At 43.2% G+C, this 20,951-nt stretch overlaps 1 protein-coding gene across 1 annotated transcript in view; it reads left to right on the top strand.

Annotated features, from left to right (window-relative positions):
• Positions 1-17,414, top strand: part of LOC112237390 (gamma-aminobutyric acid receptor subunit beta-3-like) — a 52,175-nt gene extending 34,761 nt beyond the window's left edge. Inside the window, exons 6-9 of the mRNA XM_024405982.2 lie at positions 1,144-1,281; positions 4,499-4,651; positions 12,134-12,396; positions 15,086-17,414. Coding sequence (XP_024261750.1) covers positions 1,144-1,281; positions 4,499-4,651; positions 12,134-12,396; positions 15,086-15,433 — 902 coding nt within the window. The 3' untranslated portion in view covers positions 15,434-17,414. The remainder of the gene's footprint in view (positions 1-1,143; positions 1,282-4,498; positions 4,652-12,133; positions 12,397-15,085) is intronic.
• The last annotated feature ends 3,537 nt before the right edge of the window (positions 17,415-20,951 follow it).

The following is a 20,951-nucleotide window of genomic DNA, read 5'->3' on the forward strand; positions in this document are numbered from 1 at the left end:
GAGTGGACTCTGTACTTTATCCATGATGTCTCCTAACTCATCAGTACATGTCTCCCTATAAAACTGCTGAAGGTCACTTATGAACATCCGTAAACAGCGTATCTGTTGGTCTGCCTACCAATGAGACTGGAAACACTGTCAGGCAATGTCCAAAATGGCACCCTATTCCTTATATAGTGCACTACTTTAGACCAGAGCCCTATTCCCTATACACTGCACTACTTTAGACCAGAGCCCTATTCCCTATATAGTACACTACTTTAGACCAGAGCCTATTCCCTATATAGTGCACTACTTTAGACCAGAGCCCTATTCCCTATATAGTACACTACTTTAGACCAGAGCCTATTCCCTATATAGTGCACTACTTTAGACCAGAACCCTATTCCCTATATAGTGCCCTACTTTAGACCAGAACCCTATTCCCTATATAGTGCCCTACTTTAGACCAGAGCCCTATTCCCTATATAGTACACTACTTTAGACCAGAGCCTATTCCCTATATAGTGCACTACTTTAGACCAGAGCCTATTCCCTATATAGTGCACTACTTTAGACCAGAACCCTATTCCCTATATAGTGCCCTACTTTAGACCAGAACCCTATTCCCTATATAGTGCACTACTTTAGACCAGAGCCCTATTTCCTATATAGTGCACTACTTTAGACCAGAGCCCTATTTCCTATATAGTGCACTACTTTTGATCTGGAATAGGGTGCCATTGCGGACACAAACACGTTGTCAGCTAGACATCAGGCTAATAGTAGATTTACGTCAGCCTCATGTAACTATCTATTACCCACGAGCCTCTGCTCTTTCTGTGATTCACAGGACTTCATCATACTCTGTCATCACGAGCCACAAATATCACTTAGCCTGAATGCTAATGAAATAGATGAGTCAACTAAATTAATGACAAAGCTAGTGCAAGTTAGTGCTTTAGTGTGTTGGCTTGGGTTACATAACCTATATTTTACTTTCATTCGCACATATTTAGTAGTTCACTGCATTCAATAGCGGGGATAACCTACAATATGTTATTTCTCGTCAGACTCTCATAGTTAACTAGATTCAACTATGATTTCTATTATGTTGAGTAATGAACTAAGTATGGCGCATGCCTGTGTGTTTCTGTGTGACAGATGGCTACACCACAGATGACATCGAGTTCTACTGGAAAGGGGGGGAGAATGCTGTGACAGGAGTGACTCGCATCGAGCTGCCTCAGTTCTCCATCGTGGACTACAAACTGGTTTCCAGGAATGTGGTCTTTTCCACAGGTACAGTAATGGCCATGGAGAGCCATGATTAGGGTTGCTTTTACAGAAAACGTAGGTTTGACGATTCCCGGAATCAGGAGGGAATCTAGAATCCTCCAACTAGGATTTCAAGGGAAACCTGGGAGTTTTGTGGAAGTTAATATAACACTGCAAAACTTATCATGATCATATTATACAGTCCCCGTGTTTGGTATCATTATCAAAAAAATTGGCGCACTCTTTTGTGATTCGTTTTTTGTTTGTTAGACAAAACCAGACCAACTGCCTCTGATAAAGTTTCTGTTGTTTGTTAGAGAAACCAGACCAACAGCCTCTGATGAAGTTTCTGTTGTTTGTTAGAGAAACCAGACCAACAGCCTCTGATGAAGTTTCTGTTGTTTGTTAGAGAAACCAGACCAACAGCCTCTGATGAAGTTTCTGTTGTTTGTTAGAGAAACCAGACCAACAGCCTCTGATGAAGTTTCTGTTGTTTGTTAGAGAAACCAGACCAACAGCCTCTGATGAAGTTTGTTGTTTGTTAGAGAAACCAGACCAACAGCCTCTGATGAAGTTTCTGTTGTTTGTTAGAGAAACCAGACCAACTGCCTCTGATGAAGTTTCCGTTGTTTGTTAGAGAAACCAGACCAACAGCCTCTGATGAAGTTTACAGAAACCAGACCAACTGCCTCTGATGAAGTTTCCAGAAACGAGACCAACTGCCTCTGATGAAGTTTCTGTTGTTTGTTAAAGAAACCAGACCAACTGCCTCTGATGAAGTTTCAGTTGTTTGTTAGAGAAACCAGACCAACAGCCTCTGATGAAGTTTCCAGAAACCAGACCAACTGCCTCTGATGAAGTTTCCGTTGTTTGTTAGAGAAACCAGACCAACAGCCTCTGATGAAGTGTCCAGAAACCAGACCAACTGCCTCTGATGAAGTTTCAGAAACCAGACCAACTGCCTCTGATGAAGTGTCCAGAAACCAGACCAACTGCCTCTGATTAAGTTTCTGTTTGTTAGAGAAACCAGACCAACTGCCTCTGATGAAGTTTCTGTTGTTTGTTAGAGAAACCAGACCAACAGCCTCTGATGAAGTTTCCAGAAACCAGACCAACTGCCTCTGATGAAGTTTCAGAAACCAGACCAACTGTTTGTTAGAGAAACCAGACCAACAGCCTCTGATGAAGTTTCTGTTGTTTGTTAGAGAAACCAGACCAACTGCCTCTGATGAAGTTTCAGTTGTTTGTTAGAGAAACCAGACCAACAGCCTCTGATGAAGTTTCCAGAAACCAGACCAACTGCCTCTGATGAAGTTTCTGTTGTTTGTTAGAGAAACCAGACCAACAGCCTCTGATGAAGTTTGTCCAGAAACCAGACCAACTGCCTCTGATGAAGTTTCCAGAAACCAGACCAACTGCCTCTGATGAAGTGTCCAGAAACCAGACCAACTGCCTCTGATGAAGTTTCTGTTTGTTAGAGAAACCAGACCAACTGCCTCTGATGAGTTTACGTTGTTTCCAGAAACCAGACCAACAGCCTCTGATGAAGTTTCCAGAAACCAGACCAACTGCCTCTGATGAAGTTTCTGTTGTTTGTTTGTGAAGAGAAACCAGACCAACTGCCTCTGATGAAGTTTCTGTTGTTTGTTAGAGAAACCAGACCAACTGCCTCTGATGAAGTTTCCGTTGTTTGTTAGAGAAACCAGACCAACAGCCTCTGATGAAGTTTACAGAAACCAGACCAACTGCCTCTGATGAAGTTTCCAGAAACCAGACCAACTGCCTCTGATGAAGTTTCTGTTGTTTGTTAGAGAAACCAGACCAACAGCCTCTGATGAAGTTTCAGAAACCAGACCAACAGCCTCTGATGAAGTTTCCAGAAACCAGACCAACTGCCTCTGATGAAGTTTCCGTTGTTTGTTAGAGAAACCAGACCAACAGCCTCTGATGAAGTGTCCAGAAACCAGACCAACTGCCTCTGATGAAGTTTCTGTTTGTTAGAGAAACCAGACCAACTGCCTCTGATGAAGTGTCCAGAAACCAGACCAACTGCCTCTGATTAAGTTTCTGTTTGTTAGAGAAACCAGACCAACTGCCTCTGATGAAGTTTACGTTGTTTGTTAGAAACCAGACCAACAGCCTCTGATGAAGTTTCCAGAAACCAGACCAACTGCCTCTGATGAAGTTTCCGTTGTTTGTTAGAGAAACCAGACCAACAGCCTCTGAAGTTTCCAGAAACCAGACCAACTGCCTCTGATGTTTCCATTACCTGAAACTTTATTGTTACTTTTTTTTTTACTACGCAACAATCTCTCTCCCAGCTCCCTCCAAAATGTTATGTTCCTGTGCATTGTATTGTGATGTAGTTTTCCGGTACTCAAACACTCCAACAAACACCCTGAACCTTATTGAAGAGTGATCCAGAATAATAGTTATTGTCTGGGGTCCTGTAGTGTAGTGGTCCTGTGATCCAGAATAATAGTTATTGTCTGGGGCCCTGTAGTGTAGTGGTCCTGTGATCCAGTATAATAGTTATTTTCTGGGGTACTGTAGTGTAGTGGTCCTGTGATCCAGTATAATAGTTATTGTCTGGGTTCCTGTAGTGTAGTGATCCAGTATTAGAGAGTTGTTGAAGCTATAGACTGCTGTCTACTCTATTACTGAAGCTATAGACTACTGTCTACTCTATTACTGAAGCTATAGACTACTGTCTATTCTATTTGATGAATGTATTTGCAATTTGGATGGTATAATATAGTTTTGATGAACTTATTTATGTTTTGAGAAGGCAACTACATTTTGGAAATGCATTGACTGTTTAGCAAAAGGCCAGAGAGTTCTTTGTCTAGTGCACTTTGTTTTGAAAATCGATTGTTCCAGAAAAAGATTGTACGCGATTGAGAAACTGTAATGTCATCGAAGCATAAACATTTATTATTATACTGAGAAATGTAAATTTCCATTGTGGTCTCAATGCTAAGTTGCGAACAAATCATTTGGACTTTGGTCCAGGCTTGCTTGTTACCATGGTGACACAAACCACAAAATAGGCCTATCACTGTGTTTGTGCCGCTTGAGCTAAAGCAGTACTGTCACCTTTTTCCATCTTCTCCCACTTTTTTACTACGTTGTGTTCCTATAGACAGGTGCCTACCCAAGACTGTCTCTAGGTAGTACAGTCTAGTCCAGTCCATTCTGTATGTCTGTCTTGAAATAAGACGCAATATTGTTTTCCCTACAGGTGCCTACCCACGTCTGTCTCTGAGCTTCAAGCTAAAGAGGAACATCGGCTACTTCATCCTGCAGACGTACATGCCCTCCATCCTGATCACCATCCTGTCCTGGGTCTCCTTCTGGATCAACTACGACGCCTCCGCTGCCAGAGTGGCTTTAGGTACTGCCTTTAAAACTGACCTCTGATCTGGAGAGCGAGAGCGAGACGGAGATAGTGTGACTGTCCCCTCTGAGCCAGTGCATTGGGACACAGAATGCCAGGGGGGTGCTGTGGGGTTATTTAAGGTACTCTTTGAAGAGGTAGGGTTTCAGATGTTTTAGGTAACATGGGAGAATTGAGGAAGGGAACCTGGTTCCACCAGAACGGAGTGCTCGGGTTGGGGTGTAGGGTTTGATCATAGCCTGAAGGTAGGGAAGGGCAGTTTCTGTTGCTGCTCCGTAGGTAAACACCATGGTGTTGTAGTGGATGTGAGTTTCGACTGGAAGCCAGTGGAGTGTGCGGTAACATGGGAGAATTGAGGAAGGTTGAAAACCAAGTGGATTGCAGCGTTTTGAATAAATTGCAGGGGTTTAATGGCACAAGCTGGGAGCCCAGACAACACTGAGTAGAGCAGGAACCTGCAGGAGTGAATCAATGGTTTGATGTTTGCAGAGAATGGCAGAGTGTTATCCAGGGTCATGCCAGGTTCTTTGCACTCTGGGAGGACAACACTGTGGAGTTGTCAACTGTGATGGCAACGTCTTTGAACGGGCAGGCATTCCCCGGGTGTAAGAGCAGCACTGTCTTGTCGATATTGAACCGACATCCAAGTTGAAATATGCGTGCCGCCACCTGGGAGTCAGAGGGGAGGAAGGAGAAAAGTGTGTCATCTGTATAGTAGGAGAGACCATGTGAGGACATGACAGAGCTGAGTGACTTGGTCTATAGAGAGGAGAATTCCATCCTCATAGCAGTGATAGGAGAGACCATGTGAGGATATGACCAGTGACTTGGTATATAGAGTGTTACGTGGAGTAGGGAAACCAAAGAGCAGACTCAGACGAGGAGACTGGGATCAAGTCACCAAGGTATTTATTAAAACAAAGCAGGAAGATGGAGAGAAGTCCGGGGAGTGGCGGCAGGTAAAGGAGACACAGGATGAGCAGTAGAGGGTGTGGCAGGAGCAGATGTAACATAGAGCAAAGAGGATAGGCCTAGAACCGAGTCCTGGGGGACACCAGTAGTGAGACTATGTGGTGCAGTCATAGATCCTCTCCATGTCACCTGGTAGGAGCGACCTGCCAAGTAGGATGCAATCCAATAGTGTGTAGAGCCTGAGACGCCCAGCCCTGAGAGGGTGGAGGGGAGGATCTCATAGAGCCTGAGACGCCCAGCCCTGAGAGGGTGGAGAGGAGGATCGAAGGCAGCGGCTGGATCTAGGAGGATGAGAACAGAGGAGAGAGAGTCAGCTTTGGCAGAGTCTCTCCATGACACAGAGAAGATCAGTCTCAGTTGAGTGACACATCTTGAGGAGGAGGTCAGAGACCTGGCCTTCTGGTGCCAGGACAACAACCTCTCCCTCAACGTGATCAAGACTGAGAAGATTGTGGACTACAGGAAAAGGAGGACCGAGCACTCCCCCATTCTCATCGACGGGGCTGTAGTGGAGCAGGTTGAGTTGTTCAAGTTCCTTGGTGTCCACATCACCAACAAAATATAATGGTCCAAGCACACCAAGACAGTTGTGAAGAGGACACGACAAAACCTATTCCCCCTCGGGAGACTGAAAAGATTTGGCATGGGTCCTCAGATACACAAACGGTTCTACAGTTGCGCCATTGAGAGCATCCTAACCGGTTGCATCACCGCCTGGTATGGCAATTGCTCTGCATCTGACCGTAAGGCTCTACAGAGTGCCATCACTGGGGCCAAGCTTCCTGCCATCCAGGACCTCTATACCAGGCGGTGTCAGAGGAAGGCCCTAAAAATTGTAAAAGATTACAGCCACCCTAGTCATAGACTGTTCTCTCTGCTACCGCACGGCAAGCGGTACCGGAGCGCCAAGTCTAGGTCCAAGAGGCGTCTACCCCCAAGCCATAAGACTCCTGACCATCTAATCAGACTATTTGCATAACCCCCCTCTTTTGCGCTGCTGCTACTCTCTTTTATGCATAGTCACTTCAATAACTCTACCCAAATAAAATCTAATCAAATTTCATTTGTCACATACACATGGTTAGCAGATGTTAATGCGAGTGTAGCGAAATGCTTGTGCTTCTAGTTCCGACAATGCAGTAATAACCAACAAGTAATCTAGCTAGCAATTCCAAAACTACTACCTTATAGACACAAGTGTAAGGGGATAAAGAATATGTACATAAAGATATATGAATGAGTGATGGTACAGAGCGGCATAGGCAAGATGCAGTAGAGTACAGTATATACATATGAGATGAGTATGTAAACAAAGTGGCATAGTTAAAGTGGCTAGTGATACATGTATTACATAAAGATGCAGTAGATGATATAGAGTACAGTATTTACGTATACATATGAGATGAATAATGTACATATCACCTTAACTAACCAGTGCCCCACACATTGACTCTGTACTGGTACCCCCTGTATATAGCCTCCACATTGACTCTGTACCGTAACACCCTGTATATAGCCTCCACATTGACTCTGTACCGTAACACCCTGTATATAGCCTCCACATTGACTCTGTACCGTAACACCCTGTATATAGCCTCCACATTGACTCTGTACTGGTAGCCCCTGTATATAGCCTCCACATTGACTCTGTACCGTAACACCCTGTATATAGCCTCCACATTGACTCTGTACCGTAACACCCTGTATATAGCCTCCACATTGACTCTGTACTGGTAGCCCCTGTATATAGCCTCCACATTGACTCTGTACCGTAACACCCTGTATATGGCCTCCACATCGACTCTGTACTGGTAGCCCCTGTATATAGCCTCCACATTGACTCTGTACCGTAACACCCTGTATATGGCCTCCACATTGACTCTGTACCGGTACCCCCTGTATATAGCCTCCAGATTGACTCTGTACTGGTAGCCCCTGTATATAGCCTCCACATTGACTCTGTACCGTAACACCCTGTATATAGCCTCCACATTGACTCTGTACTGTAATACCCTGTATATAGCCTCCACATTGACTCTGTACCGTAACACCCTGTATATAGCCTCCACATTGACTCTGTACTGGTAGCCCCTGTATATAGCCTCGCTATTGTTATTTTACTGCTGTTCTTTAACTACTTGTTACTTTTATTTATGTTTCTTATTAATCTTTTTTAAACTGCATTGTTGGTTAAGAGCTTGTAAGTAAGCATTTCACTGTAAGGTCTACGATACCTGTTGTTTTCGGGCACATGTGACTAATACAATTTGATTTGAAAAGGCACTTCAGGCAAACAGATTGTAATTTTGGTGCACACAGAATGGAGCCATGAGTGCATTAAAGTGCCTCTTCTGTTTTCTTCACAATACAACAAACGGGTTAATTCTGTCCAGGACAATCCAGGGTTTAACACATCTTATGACTGTGGATCAAACATTAAAGCATCCTCAACATCTCATCTGTCAACACATCCTCCCCTCTCCATTTACAGCATCCTCAACATCTCAGCTGTCAACACATCCTCCCCTCTCCATTTACAGCATCCTCAACGTCTCATCTGTCAACACATCCTCCCCTCTCTATTTACAGCATCCTCAACGTCTCATCTGTCAACACATCCTCCCCTCTCTATTTACAGCATCCTCAACGTCTCATCTGTCAACACATCCTCCCCTCTCTATTTACAGCATCCTCAACATCTCATCTGTCAACACATCCTCCCCTCTCCATTTACAGCATCCTCAACGTCTCATCTGTCAACACATCCTCCCCTCTCTATTTACAGCATCCTCAACGTCTCATCTGTCAACACATCCTCCCCTCTCTATTTACAGCATCCTCAACGTCTCATCTGTCAACACATCCTCCCCTCTCTATTTACAGCATCCTCAACATCTCATCTGTCAACACATCCTCCCCTCTCCATTTACAGCATCCTCAACATCTCAGCTGTCAACACATCCTCCCCTCTCTATTTACAGCATCCTCAACATCTCATCAGTCAACACATCCTCCCCTCTCTATTTACAGCATCCTCAACGTCTCATCTGTCAACACATCCTCCCCTCTCCATTTACAGCATCCTCAACATCTCAGCTGTCAACACATCCTCCCCTCTCTATTTACAGCATCCTCAACGTCTCATCTGTCAACACATCCTCCCTCTCCATTTACAGCATCCTCAACATCTCATCTGTCAACACATCCTCCCCTCTCCATTTACAGCATCCTCAACATCTCAGCTGTCAACACATCCTCCCCCTCTATTTACAGCATCCTCAACATCTCATCTGTCAACACATCCTCCCCTCTCCATTTACAGCATCCTCAACGTCTCATCTGTCAACACATCCTCCCCTCTCTATTTACAGCATCCTCAACATCTCATCTGTCAACACATCCTCCCCTCTCCATTTACAGCATCCTCAACGTCTCATCTGTCAACACATCCTCCCCTCTCTATTTACAGCATCCTCAACGTCTCATCTGTCAACACATCCTCCCCTCTCCATTTACAGCATCCTCAACGTCTCATCTGTCAACACATCCTCCCCTCTCCATTTACAGCATCCTCAACATCTCAGCTGTCAACACATCCTCCCCTCTCCATTTACAGCATCCTCAACATCTCAGCTGTCAACACATCCTCCCCTCTCCATTTACAGCATCCTCAACATCTCAGCTGTCAACACATCCTCCCCTCTCTATTTACAGCATCCTCAACATCTCAGCTGTCAACACATCCTCCCCTCTCCATTTACAGCATCCTCAACATCTCAGCTGTCAACACATCCTCCCCTCTCTATTTACAGCATCCTCAACGTCTCATCTGTCAACACATCCTCCCCTCTCCATTTACAGCATCCTCAACGTCTCATCTGTCAACACATCCTCCCCTCTCCATTTACAGCATCCTCAACGTCTCATCTGTCAACACATCCTCCCCTCTCCATTTACAGCATCCTCAACATCTCATCTGTCAACACATCCTCCCCTCTCTATTTACAGCATCCTCAACGTCTGTATTTGCTGCTACCGTATATGAGGATATACAGTATGTGACTGTTACTGTATATATCAGGGTGTGCAGTATGTGACTGTTACAGTATATATCAGGATATACAGTATGTGACTGTTACAGTATATATGAGGATGTGCAGTATGTGACTGTTACTGTACATCCTCCCAGCCTCATATATACAGTATGTGACTGTTACAGTATATATCAGGATGTGCAGTATGTGACTGTTACAGTATATATCAGGATGTGCAGTATGTGACTGTTACAGTATATTTGAGGATGTGCAGTATGTGACTGTTACAGTATATATGAGGATGTGCAGTATGTGACTGTTACAGTATATATGAGGATGTGCAGTATGTGACTGTTACAGTATATATGAGGATGTGCAGTATGTGACTGTTACAGTATATATCAGGATGTGCAGTATGTGACTGTTACAGTATATATCAGGATGTGCAGTATGTGACTGTTACAGTATATTTGAGGATGTGCAGTATGTGACTGTTACAGTATATATGAGGATGTGCAGTATGTGACTGTTACAGTATATATGAGGATGTGCAGTATGTGACTGTTACTGTATATATCAGGGTGTGCAGTATGTGACTGTTACAGTATATATCAGGATGTACAGTATGTGACTGTTACTGTATATATCAGGATGTGCAGTATGACTGTTACAGTATACATGAGGATGTGCAGTATGTGACTGTTACAGTATATTTGAGGATGTGCAGTATGTGACTGTTACAGTATATTTGAGGATGTGCAGTATGTGACTGTTACAGTATATTTGAGGATGTGCAGTATGTGACTGTTACAGTATATATCAGGGTGTGCAGTATGTGACTGTTACAGTATATATCAGGGTGTGCAGTATGTGACTGTTACAGTATATTTGAGGATGTGCAGTATGTGACTGTTACAGTATATATCAGGATGTGCAGTATGTGACTGTTACAGTATATATCAGGATGTGCAGTATGTGACTGTTACAGTATATTTGAGGATGTGCAGTATGTGACTGTTACAGTATATATCAGGGTGTGCAGTATGTGACTGTTACAGTATATTTGAGGATGTGCAGTATGTGACTGTTACAGTATATATCAGGATGTGCAGTATGTGACTGTTACAGTATATATCAGGATGTGCAGTATGACTGTTACAGTATACATGAGGATGTGCAGTATGTGACTGTTACAGTATATTTGAGGATGTGCAGTATGTGACTGTTACAGTATATATCAGGGTGTGCAGTATGTGACTGTTACAGTATATATCAGGATGTGCAGTATGTGACTGTTACAGTATATATCAGGATGTGCAGTATGTGACTGTTACAGTATATATCAGGATGTGCAGTATGTGACTGTTACAGTATATATCAGGGTGTGCAGTATGTGACTGTTACAGTATATTTGAGGATGTGCAGTATGTGACTGTTACAGTATATATCAGGATGTGCAGTATGTGACTGTTACAGTATATATCAGGATGTGCAGTATGACTGTTACAGTATACATGAGGATGTGCAGTATGTGACTGTTACAGTATATTTGAGGATGTGCAGTATGTGACTGTTACAGTATATATCAGGGTGTGCAGTATGTGACTGTTACAGTATATATCAGGATGTGCAGTATGTGACTGTTACAGTATATATCAGGATGTGCAGTATGTGACTGTTACAGTATATATCAGGATGTGCAGTATGTGACTGTTACAGTATATATCAGGATGTGCAGTATGTGACTGCTAGAGTATATATCAGGATGTGCAGTATGTGACTGTTACAGTATATATCAGGATGTACAGTAGTGTGAATGTTACAGTATATATCAGGGTGTGCAGTATGTGACTGTTACAGTATATATCAGGGTGTGCAGTATGACTGCTAGAGTATATATCAGGATGTGCAGTATGTGACTGCTACAGTATATATGAGACTGGGAGGTGGGAGGCATTCTAGGCTACTGCATTTCAATTATATTGATTTTCTTTTGATTAACAATAAGCTTCAAACGATTAGAAATAGATTTTCATTGATGCTATTACTCTCAAAGTTACTGTTAGTTTAGTTTGTGTTATGTCCTCTGTTTACTTCATGTGAATAGATCATTCTAATTCTAAAGCTGAAGTTTGATTACCTTATTAGATTACTATAATGACTGGTCAACCAAATAACACACTTCACTACCTGGAATGTAAAAGGGCTCAATCACCCTGTTAAGAGAAACAAAATCTTTGCTCACCTTATTTGAACGGCTCTACTTAGAACCCACTTGTGTAAATAAGATTATTTCCAGATAAATAGGATCTGGGTATTGGCCATCTACACTGACCAAGTTTATTTGATTTAGTTTTGTCAATAAACCCCAATATCCCAGAGGTAGAGCAAATCAGATATTTTCTTATAGGTGGGCGAACTCCGCTCGTGCCATGATGCCTATTGTTTCAAACCAAGGAACTTTCCGCTCCAGGTATCACCACGGTGTTGACCTTGACCACCATCAACACCCATCTGAGAGAGACGCTCCCTAAGATCCCCTACGTCAAGGCCATTGACATGTACCTGATGGGCTGCTTCGTGTTCGTCTTCCTGGCTCTGCTGGAGTACGCCTTCGTCAACTACGTCTTCTTCGGACGGGGCCATCGGATGCAGAAGAAGTTGGCAGAGAAGGTCAACAATGACAGGGCGGCCAAGTTCGACGGCAACAGGGTAACGTTTACCCCCTCAGAAATGGTCAGTAGGTTTCTTTTTTATTATTCTGTAATTGGACATCTTGGATTGTTAACTGTGGGTCCCTGTTTCATCTACAGTACATTTTTAGTCATATAACAACGAACAGAGATTGAGACTAATTGTACTCAACGATATGTTGATTGTTCAAATCAAATTGTATTGGTCACATGCGACGAATACAACAGGTGTAGACTTTACCGTGAAATGCTTACTTACGAACCCATTCCCAACAGAGTTTATATATCAAAACTAAATCAAAACATTGTTTTCTGGGGGACTCTTCCCATTGACCTCCACAGACCTGTAAGTACTAGTACACTATACACAGCATTAGGAGGGCCCTAGGTGAAATGATGATATTGCCACTAAGGTAAACTGACATATAGCATCATAGAGATGAAAGTAACATTGATAAGTCCAGACGTGGATCTTCACAGTAACAGTGTTAGAGTCAGTTCAGTATTAAGTTCCTATATTCAGTTATTCTTCGCTAGGAGAGTGCTGTCAAATGGGTGGACATCAATCAGATTCACATGCAGTGGTAGATTCAGTTACAGCATCTAGGTATGAATTCCAAATGCAACCCTATTCCGTATATAGTGCACTAGCTGACAAGGTAAAAATCTGTTGGTTTGACCCTGAGCAGGGAAGTTAACCCACTGTTCGCCACTGTTCCCCGGGCGCCGAAGACGAGGATGTCCATTAAGGCAGCCCCCCCCCCCCGGCACCTCTCTGATTCAGAGGGGTTGGGGGTTAAATGCGGAAGACACATTTCAGTTGAAAGAATTCAGTTGTACAACTGACCAGGTATCCCCCTTTCCCTTACTTTTGACCACAGCCCAATGAGCCCTGGTCAAGAGTAGTGCACTATATAGAGACTACTGTGCCATTTGGGATTCATTCCTAGTATTCTCCAACACTTTCAACATACCTAGCATTAGTATTCTGGCTGCCCTGGTCCAGTATTCATTATTAGATGTCTGAAACTGAGGTCCAGTATTCATTATTAGATGTCTGAAACTGAGGTCCAGTATTCATTATTGGATGTCTGGCTTAACTTGCCATAGATTTTCAAGCTTTTCAAGTCTTGAAAATGGCTGTCAAGCAATAATCAACAACCAACTAGACACTATGGAACACAAAGCTTTTACTATCTCATCCTGGAACTTAAAAGGTCGGAGGTCATCTGACTTTGTCCTAAAGAGCAGGAACCTGGACTTCACCAAATAAATTAGAAGTACAGACATTGTCATCCTACAAGAAACCTGGTATAGAGGAGACGGACCCAGTGGGTTACAGAGAGCTGGTAGTCCCATCCACCAACCTACCAGGTGTGAAACAGGGAAGAGACACAGGTGGTATGATAACTAGGTATAAAGCAGACCTAACCCACTCTATTAAATTAATCAAAACAGGAACATTTTACATCTGGTTAGAAATAAATACATAAATAATCTCAACTGAGAAAAATGTCCTCCTGTGTGCTACCTATATCCCCCCCACTAGAATCCCCATACTTTAACGAAGACAGCTTCTCCATCCTGGAGGGGGAAATCAATCATTTCCAGACCCAGGGACATGTACTAGTCTGTGGTGACCTAAATGCCAGAACCGGACATGAACCTGACACTTTCAGCACACAGGGGGACAAACACCTACCTGGAGGTGACAGCTTTCCCTCCCCTGTACGCCCCCCTAGACACAACTACGACAACATAACCAACAAAAACAGTTCACAACTGCTGCATGTCTGTCGCATGCTGGTTCTGTACATAGTGGATGGTAGGCTTCGAGGGGACTCCTATGGTAGGTACACCTATAGCTCTGTTACATGCTGGTTCTGTACATAGTAGATGGTAGGCTTCGAGAGGACTCCTATGGTAGGTACACCTATAGCTCTGTTACATCCTGGTTCTGTACATAGTGGATGGTAGGCTTCGAGGGGACTCCTATGGTAGGTACACCTATAGCTCTGTTACATCCTGGGTATGTACATAGTAGATGGTAGGCTTCGAGAGGACCAAGGTGTTTACGTTCCCCTCTTTGTCACAATCAGCAAATAGTGTCTCTGGAACTTATTTGTGTACTTAGTCCTTGGAGTGTTCTTTTTATTTTTTTATATCCAAGGGGAAGTGGGATGATCTCTACACAGGGGGGAGACATGGAGCCTCAGAGGCCCCTGCATTTGGGTGGGGGAGGCTGTGACGCTCTGCTGCCATTGTTGAGATCAAGGGGCTTTCATATCTCTCACTTCACATCTGTGCAAATTGTCGTTGCAGCCGCAATGCCCGTCCTGTCCTAGCAATCTTGGTAGCTTATTAGCCTTACCTTAGCATGAGGTCTGTATATAACAAAATATTTACAGATGATTTTACTTTTTGGATTCAGAAGTAGGTTCAGACTGAACTCACTCAGTTTTGTGTTGGATATTATCTCCAGGTTTCTGCTTTTGCAGGTTTTGGTTTGTTAGAAAAAAACCTGGATAGTCCTTCCAGGTAATCTGGTTCAAAATAAGGTTTTAGGTTTGAAATGTAGATTCGGAGTGAAGGTTTTGATGTAGAGGTTTGTGTCCTATATTTAAAAAAATTAAAGTTTTCAAAGTTCATCCAAATAATGTATTTTTTGCAGAAAGGTTCAGAAGCCCATGAGCTCATGACCTCTCTTCTCTTGCTGTCCTTTCCTCTGATAGGTTGACTCTCAGGGCAACATCCTCCTGACAACCCTGGAGATCCACAATGAAGTTGGCGCCGGCAATGAGATCACAACCAGCATCACTGAGACAACCACACGGAACTCCACCTCCATGATATTCAACCAATCAGGCCTCCAGTACCGAAAACCGAGTGCTCTGAGTGGCCGGGAGAGAAACGCCCATGCTCACGTGAAGAAGACACGGCTACGCAGGCGGTCCTCTCAATTCCTTATCAAAATCCCCAACCTGACGGACGTGAACTCCATCGATAGATGGTCACGGGTTGTCTTCCCCTTCACCTTTACCCTCTTCAACTTCATCTACTGGCTTTACTACGTCAACTAGTGGTTCTCAAGCCTCTCCTCAGGGACCCCACAGCCGTTCATCTACTGTCTTTACTACGTCAACTAGTGGTCTTCAAGCCTCTCCTCAGGGACCCCCAGCCGTTAAATTTTAGAACCACTGACCTAAGTAACAGAAGGGATTTTCACTCCTTAAACTTCTCTTGTTTCTCTAAAGAGTAAAGAAACCCATCTGTATTCGGAGGACATATGACTACGCAGTCCATACTGAGTGCAGAGAGACACTAGAACAACACTGAGTTGTGGGGTCTCTTGAACTGTACGTTCAGACGAGCAGAGACAGACGCTTTGTGGAAATACTATCCTTCTGAACACTCCTCTGTACAAACAAGAGGGGGACACAGTAAATGGTATGGGGTTTTCAGAAGCGTTATTTACTTTGATTTATGCCAATTATTGTGACTCTACCCCTTATTTTAGTGTGAGAAATTCATTGAGCTAAAACTCATTATAAACTGAATGGGAAATGAATTCAGTGTGCTATTTATCATAGTAGCCCGTTATAAACTGAATGAGAAATGAATTCAGTGTGCTATTTATCATAGTAGCCCGTTATAAACTGAATGAGAAATGAATTCAGTGTGCTATTTATCATAGTAGCCTGTTATAAACTGAATGAGAAATGAATTCAGTGTGCTATTTATCATAGTAGCCCGTTATAAACTGAATGAGAAATGAATTCAGTGTGCTATTTATCATAGTAGCCTGTTATAAACTGAATGAGAAATTAAATGCACAGCCTTTGAGTCAGGATATGTCTGGTTTATCTGTTGGGATATTACCATTCCAGTCATGTCTATGTTCTATGGACTGTCAGAACAGGATCATATGTACTGTATAGGGTTGCAAATGAGCTGAATATTATAGTCATGAATAACCATGACTAGTCATGTACTGAATCACTTTTGGATACTAATTCCATTGGCTTGGGTCTGACTATTCTGCAAACGATTTACTTTAAAAAAATATATAAGTGCTGAAGTAACCTCTATGTTATCTTGATCTATATTTCACTGTACATTGGAGGCAACGTAATTTAAACTCTGCTCTCACCAACCCACACCTCAGTATCACTGTAGTTCATAGGTCACGCCTAACATCCACACTGCCAAGATAAGCATGTCATGGAACCCGAATCATCCATTTTTATTCATTAAACGAGACTTACTTTTATTCATTTTACAATAATCAATGTAAGTCATTTACCTTCCCTGAGTGAAATTATGTTTTCTGATCACAAGAAAACGTGTGTTCCGATCTGCTGTCATGCAATGCTCAATCAAGGCTTTGATGTGGGCCTTACATGTGTTGGCAATACAGTAGGCTCTGACCTTCGTCTGACCTAAACTGTACCCATATCTTTATGAATAGCCTAATGAATTTTGAATGATGTTATTTTTTACAATGTACATACATACCGTAGCCATAGAAAACACAACTCAGGTTGTGAATGGAGAAGTTCCTTATCACAATACACATGATCTATTGTCTGATTGTGTTATGACACAGTATTCCTATACATTTCCCTATGATTGGTTTGCAATGTAGCCATACTATATACTACACATGACTACTACTTTATGTTTCTCAGTGAAGTATCCTGTCTTTTAAGACCTCAGAGAACTGACACTAGGGGTTCTGCTCATACACACTACAACAACATCCCCCTGGTCCAAGACAGACATTACACATTAGAGGCTCTGGGAATAGGGTGCTGTTTGAGATGCAGACAGACTTTACACTAGACCACCCTACAGAGAGTCTAGGCCACCCTACAGAGAGTCTAGACGCGCCCCTACAGAGAGTCTAGACGCGCCCCTACAGAGAGTCTAGACGCGCCCCTACAGAGAGTCTAGACGCGCCCCTACAGAGAGTCGCCCCTACAGAGAGTCTAGACGCGCCCCTACAGAGAGTCTAGACGCGCCCCTACAGAGAGTCTAGACCCCACCCCTACAGAGAGTCTAGACCCCCTACAGAGAGTCTAGACCCCACCCCTACAGAGTCTAGACCCCCTACAGAGAGAGTCTAGACGCCCCTACAGAGAGAGTCAGAGAGTCTAGACGCCCCTACAGAGAGTCTAGACGCGCCCCTACAGAGAGTCTAGACCGCCCCCAGAGAGTCTAGACAGAGAGTCTAGACCCCACCCCTACAGAGTCTAGACCCCCTACAGAGAGTCTAGACCCCCCCCTACAGAGAGTCTAGACCCCACCCCTACAGAGTCTAGACCCCCCCCTAGACCCCCCAGAGAGTCTAGACCCCCCCCTACAGAGAGTCTAGACCCCCTACAGAGAGTCTAGACCCCCCTACAGACAGTCTCATTTTGAGTGTGATTCCATATTTAGGCTAGTTGAGCTGGGAGCATTGAGCATGATTGCAGAGAGAGTAAGCATGCCATAGACCTTTAATCTTCTGTTTTTATCCATAACAGAGACTTACCTTCATTCATTTCACATAATCTTAATCATTTACCTTCCCTGAGTGAGTAGGACATGAAAACACTTTTGGGCAAATCTTTTAAATTAAACTTAGTGTTTAAAAAAACATTATGAAACATGTATACAAATGGTTATTTTGTCAATAGTACAACAATTTGAATAAAGAAAGGTGAATGAATGTGTTTCTACTCTGTACCTGACTATGTGTGTGCATCCACATCACATATTACAGTATGCTGTTACTGACCCACATACAGTAGGACGGGCTGTTACTGACCCACATACAGTAGGAGGGGCTGTTACTGACCCACATACAGTAGGAGGGGCTGTTACTGACCCACATACAGTAGGAAGGGCCTGACCCACATACAGTAGGAAGGGCTGTTACTGACCCACATACAGTAGGAAGGGCTGTTACTGACCCACATACAGTAGGAGGGGCTGTTACTGACCCACATACAGTAGGAGGGGCTGTTACTGACCCACATACAGTAGGAGGGGCTGTTACTGACCCAGATACAGTAGGAAGGGCTGTTACTGACCCACATACAGTAGGAAGGGCTGTTACTGACCCACATACAGTAGGAAGGGCTGTTACTGACCCACATACAGTAGGAAGGGCTGTTACTGACCCACATACAGTAGGAAGGGCTGTTACTGACCCACATACAGTAGGAAGGGCTGTTACTGACCCACATACAGTAGGAGGGGCTGTTACTGACCCACATACAGTAGGAGTACAGGAGGGGCTGTATGTGGGTAAGTAGGAAGGGCTGTTACTGACCCACATACAGTAGGAGGGGCTGTTACTGACCCACATACAGTAGGAAGGGCTGTTACTGACCCACATACAGTAGGAAGGGCTGTTACTGACCCACATACAGTAGGAAGGGCTGTTACTGACCCACATACAGTAGGAGGGGCTGTTACTGACCCACATACAGTAGGAGGGGCTGTATGTGGGTAAGTAGGAAGGGCTGTTACTGACCCACATACAGTAGGAAGGGCTGTTACTGACCCACATACAGTAGGAGGGGCTGTTACTGACCCACATACAGTAGGAGGGGCTGTTACTGACCCACATACAGTAGGAAGGGCTGTTACTGACCCACATACAGTAGGAGGGGCTGTTACTGACCCACATACAGTAGGAAGGGCTGTTACTGACCCACATAAAGTAGGAGGGGCTGTTACTGAACCACATACTGACCCACTGTATTCTAGTCATGAAATCTATGCAGCCTACTTAATCACTTCTTATAGCTGCTGTTTACATGCCTCCTGGGCCATATACAGTAGGAGGGGCTGTTACTGACCCACTGTTTGCCTCCTGGACCATATACAGTAGGAGGGGCTGTTACTGACCCACTGTTTGCCTCCTGGACCATATACAGTAGGAAGGGCTGTTACTGACCCACCGTTTGCCTCCTGGGCCATATACAGTAGGAAGGGCTGTTACTGACCCACTGTTTGCCTCCTGGGCCGTATACAGTAGGAGGGGCTGTTACTGACCCACTGTATTAGGGTTAGGGCCTCCTCCATATACAGTAGGAGGGGCTGTTACTGACCCACTGTATTAGGGTTAGGGTCTCCTCCATATACAGTAGGAAGGGCTGTTACTGACCCACTGTATTAGGGTTAGGGCCTCCTGAACCATATACAGCATTCCTCACTAATGTTCCTTGAATTCATATTGTACCTTGTAATCATGGCAGGTAATATTCCCTGGATCAGTCATACCCTGGATCAGTCATACCCTGAATCTGTCATATCCTGGATCAGTCATACCTTGGATCAGTCATACCTTGGATCAGTCATACCCTGGATCAGTCACATCCAGGATCTGTCACACCCTGGATCAGTCATACCCTGAATCAGTCATACCCTGGATCAGTCACATCCAGGATCAGTCACACCCTGGATCAGTCATACCCTGAATCAGTCATACCCTGAATCAGTCATACCCTGGATCAGTCATACCCTGAATCTGTCATATCCTGAATCTGTCATATCCTGGATCAGTCATACCCTGGATCAGTCATACCCTGAATCTGTCATATCCTGGATAGGTCATACCCTGGATCAGTCACATCCAGGATCAGACATACCCTGGATCAGTCATACCATGTCTCATTCTACTGTAATCTCTAATATACTATCTGACACATTCTACTGTAATCTCTAATATACTATCTGTCACATTCTACTGTAATCTCTAATATACTACTATCTGTCACATTCTACTGTAATCTCTAAAATACTATCTGTCTCATTCTACTGTAATCTCTAATATACTATCTGTCACATTCTACTGTAATCTCTAATATACTATCTGACACATTCTACTGTAATCTCTAATATACTATCTGTCACATTCTACTGTAATCTCTAATATACTACTATCTGTCACATTCTACTGTAATCTCTAAAATACTATCTGTCTCATTCTACTGTAATCTCTAATATACTATCTGTCACATTCTACTGTAATCTCTAAAATACTATCTGTCTCATTCTACTGTAATCTCTAATATACTATCTGTCACATTCTACTGTAATCTCTAAAATAATATCTGTCTCATTCTACTGTAATCTCTAAAATACTATCTGTCACATTCTACTGTAATCTCTAATATACTATCTGTCACATTCTACTGTAATCTCTAAAATAATATCTGTCTCATTCTACTGTAATCTCTAAAATACTATCTGACACATTCTACTGTAATCTCTAATATACTATCTGTCACATTCTACTGTAATCTCTAATATACTATCTGTCACATTCTACTGTAATCTCTAATATACTATCTGTCACATTCTACTGTAATCTCTAATATACTATCTGTCACATTCTACTGTAATCTCTAATATACTATCTGTCACATTCTACTGTAATCTCTAATATACTGCCTGTCTCATTCTACTGTAATCTCTAATATACTATATGACACATTCTACTGTAATCTCTAATATACTATGTTTCATTCTACTGTAATCTCTAATATACTACTATCTGTCACATTCTACTGTAATCTCTAATATACTACTGTCTGACACAATCTA

The sequence above is a fragment of the Oncorhynchus tshawytscha genome, linkage group LG06, assembly GCF_018296145.1.
Source record: "Oncorhynchus tshawytscha isolate Ot180627B linkage group LG06, Otsh_v2.0, whole genome shotgun sequence".
NCBI classification, from domain to species: Eukaryota; Metazoa; Chordata; class Actinopteri; order Salmoniformes; family Salmonidae; genus Oncorhynchus; species Oncorhynchus tshawytscha.